This window comes from Oncorhynchus nerka, linkage group LG15, assembly GCF_034236695.1.
Source record: "Oncorhynchus nerka isolate Pitt River linkage group LG15, Oner_Uvic_2.0, whole genome shotgun sequence".
In the NCBI taxonomy this organism is placed as follows: domain Eukaryota; kingdom Metazoa; phylum Chordata; class Actinopteri; order Salmoniformes; family Salmonidae; genus Oncorhynchus; species Oncorhynchus nerka.
Window position 1 is genome coordinate 81,400,677 of NC_088410.1, and position 6,976 is coordinate 81,407,652.

The 6,976-nt window shown below is 42.0% G+C and overlaps 1 protein-coding gene across 1 annotated transcript; it reads right to left on the reverse strand.

The window, feature by feature from the left end:
- Positions 1–334: 334 nt before the first annotated feature.
- Positions 335–6,688, reverse strand: setmar (SET domain and mariner transposase fusion gene). Its single transcript, XM_029683777.2, has 2 exons — positions 6,520–6,688; positions 335–4,006 (listed from the first exon to the last, which is right to left on the reverse strand). Exons 1-2 carry the CDS (start codon positions 6,622–6,624, stop codon positions 3,197–3,199), a joined length of 915 nt encoding a protein of 304 aa, XP_029539637.1. The 5' UTR covers positions 6,625–6,688; the 3' UTR covers positions 335–3,196.
- Between the last annotated feature and the right edge of the window lie 288 nt (positions 6,689–6,976).

The window sequence follows — 6,976 nt, forward strand, 5'->3', positions numbered from 1 at the left end:
TGGTTATTTAGCATACAACCTTCCCATAATGTTTCCTACAGGTTTCCTCATGGTTCTATGTAATGTTCTCAGATTATTCAGAGAACAACTTTCTTCTGTAGTAATTTCAGTATTTCAGCATAACATTTCTGCAGGTTTCCTCATGTTTCTATTTAAAGTCATATTCTCAAGATCATTCAGAGAACGCTAAAAAACAACATTCTTCTGTGGAAACAGTACTTCAGAGTAACGTTTTCTGCAGGTTTCCGCATGGTTCTATTTAAAGTTATGTGTAAATGTAATGTGCTAAGAACATTAAGGAAACTTTCCATAAAAAAACACGAGAAAACATTAGTAATGTTCAAAGAAAATTATATTTTTTTTATTTAAAAACATATACATTCCGTTCTCAGCATCAACAAAACTATCTCTATCCTGTGTTCAGGTGTCATCTTAATGAGTGCTTGTTTCCTTTGAAATCGAGTCTGTTTAAATAGACTAAAATGAACAGTTTTGTATGAGTTTAAAAAAACATGGCACACTATCTCCATCCTGGTGGCGCAGTGGACTAATTCCCTGGATAGAGAGTAGAAGACCATAGGTTTGAATCTCACTGATGTCATAGAACAATAAAACATTTGATCTGTTTGCATGATTAATGACTAAACCAATGAATTCCCATGTGTCCTCTCTGTGCTTGGAGTTCAAAACAGTTAACCTAAGCTAGCAGTGTTAATAAAATTCTTATTGAAACAATTTCAAAGAATGTAATTTAATTAGCTTCAAATAAAATATAATTTCCGATCTCAGAACGTTAACAAAGCCTCCCAGGAAAACTTTCAGGGAAAACGTTCATAGCAAAACGTTCACAGAACCTCCCTGCAACCTAACAATTAACATTCCCAGAACAGGCGACATTTAGAAAACGTTCAGTTTAAAGGTCAGGAAACGTATGGCTTCGTAACCAGAACAAATGGGAAAACAAAAACATACATTCCCACAACTTCCAAGGAATCAAATGTGCTAGCTGGGTATAACCTCACTGTAGTCTACAATAAATGTCTGTCCCTCTTAAGTGTTGTGACTAGTGTGACTGTCACCAGGGCTGTGCTGTAGCAGCTGACCACTTTAATCACCAGGAGGAAGTTCATATCATGTGGTTAACTGCTGGTTGCTAGATGACTGGGAATGAGGCACTGAGTTCCAGCTCCAGTCCTGAACAGTTTGTGTGGAACACTGCCTGCCTGCACCATGCCTACAACCGGTGACTGCAGATGTAAATTAGCTGTCAGCTCAATCTGGTGCAACACATCACTTCTCATACACTGAGACGTACATTGTCCATCTCAAATAAACATAATAAATAAATAATCATTGGTGTCCAATCACCTGTCCAAAATAGCTGTCACCTGCTAACACATACCAACCAGACCTCTACCTTGATTAAAGCAAAATGTCACTGGTCAAAGGTGTTTCTGTGATATACTGTGCCATGACAGCAGAAGGGTTGCCATGGAACATTTGGACCATAACCAAACATAACTAAACAAATAGAGCAAAGGGAACCCTCATACATTAGCTGAGAAAAAATCTAGGTTGATGCATTAAAGTTCATCTCTCTCTCTAACAAAGAAAAACAAATCCACCTGGTGGTTAACTCTGATTGGCTTAGGCCTTCCATCTCCAAACCATGGTAGAGAGGATGGGTGCATTCATTTCAGCTCGTATGGTGCCTCGGCTGGGCAAAGATTTACTTCAGGACCAATAGGACGGTCTAAAATGTGCCAATTCCACCAACCCTTTGTCCTGGGTGAAGTAAAATGAATCCACCCAGTGGTTGAGCCACGCTGCTCTCCTCCGTCCCCCAACGTGACTGGAGTGCTGGTCTTATTTCTGGATGGAACACACCACGGTCTCTGTGCTAATTAACCTAGATGTGGATATTAATAAGCAGCTGGGATGAAAGCGGGTCTAGACTGAAAGTGGGGCAGTTTGAAAGGAGGGGCTTGATTTAAGAATGGTCACAGTAAAGCAGGACATCGTGGCCCCTCCCGTGGCAGGGGAATAAGACCCATTACTATATTAAAATACCCTCCGGCCCTTCTTAATTGCTCACACCTCTGGAGATTCTTGGCTCCAATGAAGAGCTGAAGATACCTTCAGGAGGACACTGTGTTGAAAGACAACAGAGATATTTGTAAAGTTGAGGGATGGAGACAAGATACCACCAACGTGTATGCTATATATCTTTTAAGGTTAAATGGATGTCTTTTGAGAGAGAAATGTCTTTGCATACAACATTGTTGTGCCAATCTATGAGCAGATGAGCACATATGATTCTTATACGTATACAAAACCCTACAAAGCCAGGCCCCTCTTTTGCTGTAGTCAATATCAGTCAGTGCATAGTTAATATAAAGACCTGCTAGATGAATCTGCTGTCAGTGAGATATGGGGCGAGGGCTTATATATAGGCCACTTGTGGACTGAAGTGTTTTGATAGCTTGGTCTGGTGGGACGTGCCCTACATAGCACAAGTACTCTCTGACAGAGAGAGCTTTTAGCTGGTCTGCACAACACAGATGAAGTTTATACTTTGTGATAGAAATGCTGTATCTTTATATCAGATCAGCGATGCCATCCAACAGAAAGAGGGTGGGGACAGTGAGATAGTGGGCAGTCGTGACAGAAAAGTGGGTCATCATAAATGGCACCCTGGCACTTGTTATGGTAAACAGCTGAGAGTTGGGGCTGTATCCACTCTAAAATTGATAGAGAGCTACTGACCATCACTTACATTTTAACCATGTTTTGAAACTATACCGTTTGTTTCGAATTACAGTTTGTTTCGAATTACAAACAGGCTTATAGTTTGGGTTCTGATGGGTTAAGACAGTTGAACTAAGCACATGAGCCCTTTATAATCAATGACAGTATGAATTCAAAATGGATGCAACAATCCCAGATTTCCCCTTTATTCTAGATGGAGGCACCATTCCCAGATTTCATCTTTAAGCCAGATGGATGTCACACTGGTAAGCATAGGATGAATACCCCAGAAGCCTGTGTTAGTGATTCAACAGAGAGTTGTATTCAACAGAAACGACAAAAAAAGTGTTCAGTGCAAAGTGTCTCTCCTTTCCAGTACATTATAATCACTTCAAAATAACAAAACATCAATGTATAAACATTTACCAAATAAATGCATCCCTCTAATCTAATTGTTGAGAACAGATAAATCCAGTGGCAGATATTGGGAACAGTTCTGGGCACCACAGTGGCATGGTTTCCTCTGGAGGGTACCTGTCTCACTGGCCTCTGTCCCAGGGTCACTCTGGACCAACCTCTCCACAGAGGGTGTATTGCTATAGCCCCCTGAGTAGTCAAATGTGAGCTCCTCCTGAGGGGTGATGTCCCTGCCAGCAAACAGGGCCAGCCTGGGCACCAGGGAGTGCACCCGGACAGGCACCATGAACAGGTTGGGTTGGCAGGAGTGGTTCAGAAAACGCCCCACATTCCCAACCACAGTTGGGTCCACAAAGGTCTCACTGACCGGGCCCTGGCCAGCATACTCCCGCACAGCAATTATGTAGTTGTTGTCCTCAAGCCCCTGAGCAAGCTGTCTGCGTCTAGCCTCCTCAAAGCCGATCACCTCCCCGGCATACTCACACACAAAGGTTCCACAGGGGATGGGCTCCAGCGCTCGCATGCCCCAGCCTCTGTCCTCTGTGGGGTAGACACACAACTTGAGCCCCAGGCCTCTCTGGACCACCCGGTTACAGCAGGCCTCACTACAGCCACACAAGGCGTTACACTCAAACACAGGCCTGCAGTAACCAGTCTCCGTATCCCCCTGGTCTTGGAGTCGGCCGTGGCTGTCGTACGTTTGTCTGCATGTCTGTCCGTAAGTCTGCAGGCAGGAGCAGCTCTCTCTAAGGCAGGAGTGGGCGTTGCAGGAGCATCCAGGAAGAGTCACCTCACTGGGGTCTATGTCACATCCCGGCCCCTGGATGTTCTCTGGAGAATACTGAAACCAAGGAGACAGATGGAGGAGAGGGGACTGAGTTTAAAAAAAATCAGATACAAAGGTAATCAGACCAATTGTTTTTAAATAAAAACAACCACTCAAGATATTAGGCTCTGGGGGATTTCACTTGTTTAGAGGACATAGTTACAGAGAAAAAGCTTATTCAATCACACATAGAAGTAATATCATCCAATCCTGCATAGCTATGTTCCTTTAAGCAAGCTGTGGTGAAAATCACAAAGAGAAAGACATGTAAGGAGATTGTAAAGTGGTGCAGTTCCGAAGGTTCAGTAGTTACAATAGCCTATTTCAGATTCTCTCTATTTCACCCAGACAGTCCAAGTGGTGGCCAGGGATGATATTGTGCTGCCACCAGCTGGCAGAAAACAGTTTAGACAGCCTGAATGAAGATATACAGCCCTTCTTTATACCGGTGTCTACAGCAGGGGTGTCAAACTAATTTTGCCCTGGGGACCGCATTTGGTCTTCAATGAGGTCCGGAGGGCCGCACTGAAAATTGGTTATAAATGATTTCCTTGCCATTAGAATTTGAAAAAGATTGTCCTCTAGCCATTGTATTTGGAATTTGCAATACTCCCTGACTATCTAATTTCAATTTAGGTGATTATTAGTGAGCTGGACACAGTCAAGTAACTGTATAAATGTAGGCCCATTATCATTACCACACAGTTTCCAATGGGTTTTATTGATTTTAAACAGTGGAGGATCCTCAGAAGAGGAAGTGGAGGACCATCCTCCTCAGTGAATTTCATAAAAATAAAATAAACATTAAAAAAGTGATCCTTTTTAGATGAAACTATACTTAATATAATCACGTCACCAAATAATTGATTAAAACACACTATTTTGCAAAGAAGGTCTACAGTAGCCTCCACAGCACTCTGTAGCACCATGGTGTAGCCAGTGCAGCTAGCTTCTGTCCTCCTCTCTGTACATTGACTTTAATACAAAACTTAGGAGGCTTGTGGATCTCACCCCCTTCCATAGACTTGCACAGTAATTATGAACTTCTGGAGGATGTCCTCCAACCTATCAGAGCTCTTGCAGCATGAACTGACATGTTGTCCACCCAATCAAAAGGATCAGAGAATGAATCTAGTACTGAAAGCATACGCTACTGCTAGCTAGCACTACAGTGCATAACATGTGGTGAGTAGTTGCTTCAAAGAGATAAAGACAATAGTTTAACAGTTTTGAAAAAAATGTATTTATTCCAAAATGAAGGAGAAGCAAGAGAGAAATAGAGACTTTTTTTCACTTTCAGTTTCATTGACTTAACTAGCAGATGCAGCTAGCTAGTTCAGCCTACTGAAACACCCTGCTCAAACAGAGGGATGCTATGTTACCTAGCTGGCTATGACATCAAACACAACACTGGAACTCTTCCAAGTCAAGGTAAGCTTCTGGTTTTACAAATGTATTACCACCGAGGCCCACCGGTGTAACTGCTTACTGACTGTACACTAACATTACTGGATGATTGTAGCGGGTATAGTAACAAGTTAATTATATTAGCTATGCTGACTATGACGTTACTTTAGCAAATATGGTGACAACGATGTAGGCTGTGTGTAGCGGTTTGGCTTGGAATGTTTTTGTTTTTGCCTGGTCACATACAGCTGATGTGTTGTGTATTGAAGTCCACAAGGGAAGGGAAGAGGTGAGATGAGGAGAGCGCATGCGAGAAGTAATACTATGAACGTGAACTGTGTTTGCGTGTGATATGGAGTGTATTCATTCCGCTGATTCTGTTGAACAATGTTTCTTAAACAGAAGCAAATGGAACACAATGGGGATAAACATTTGTCCAATAGAAACTCTTGTTTGCAACTTTTGGACTAATGATTACACCCTATATCAGCTACATGCAGGCAAGCGTGTGCAAGGCGGTATTGAATGTCACCGTCAGGGTGTCACCTATGTTATAAACTTTAATTCATGGGCTAGGTTGTAGCAACCTCGTGATGGGTATAGGGAAAAAGTTAGTATCATGTAGTAGCCTAAACCTATCGCTGTTACATTGAACTGGGTGAATGGAAGATGAATGACAGTCATCCTTATGCTGTAATAGAAAGACCATGCTCATTTTAAAAAAATCGTCCTCCCTCATCTTAAACGGCACTGACCCCAACTGATTTTAGGTCCTCGACCAGACATGTTGCTAATTCTAAGAAAACATTTCTAAATGTTCATATTGCAAAGAAATTAGGTTGTTGTACCTTTTGTTATTTCCCCCCGAATATAAAGAAAACTGCTACTTCATTGACTTCAACATGGTTCTCATCAGAGCATTGTTTACAAGCACCAATGCAAGAAGATGCATTAGTTTCATTATCACAGTGTAGCATAGGCCAAGTAACTATGGTTTATCCATATAAACAATTACACACGTGGAATAATGGTGCCTAACAATTTCTAAGTTAGATTGCTGGCTCGTTGTATTGGCATGGGCTAACCAGTCAGCTACGACTAGCTACAATAAAGCATTTTACCTGAAATTCAGAATATTCTTCTTTGTTGACATTACCCTCTCGTAAAACTGGAACATTTTCGAGACCCTTGCACAAATACTGATCAAAAACCTTTATTATACTCATATTTTCTCGCTAAATGTTCAGCTCTCAAATTTAGCAAGCTAGAGAAACATGTCAACCAAGAAAAGGCACTACAACACTCAAAGAAGAGACGCTTCCGGAAAGTCTAGTGTGATTGTTTTACAATGTCGCCACCTAGCGGCCTTGGAGCACAATCTCACTATGCATTTATGCAATTTTTGCGGTATGTGGCGCTGTGAGACTTGACAAAGAGACCCAGGTACAGTCATCGCGCAATGAATCACGGTAGGCCATTGTTATCGAGCTAATAAAACATGGCCATAGGAGGGAAAAGTGTACTGTGGTTCCCACATCATATGAGCACAAACAAATTAGTTTGAACCCAGCTGGAGAG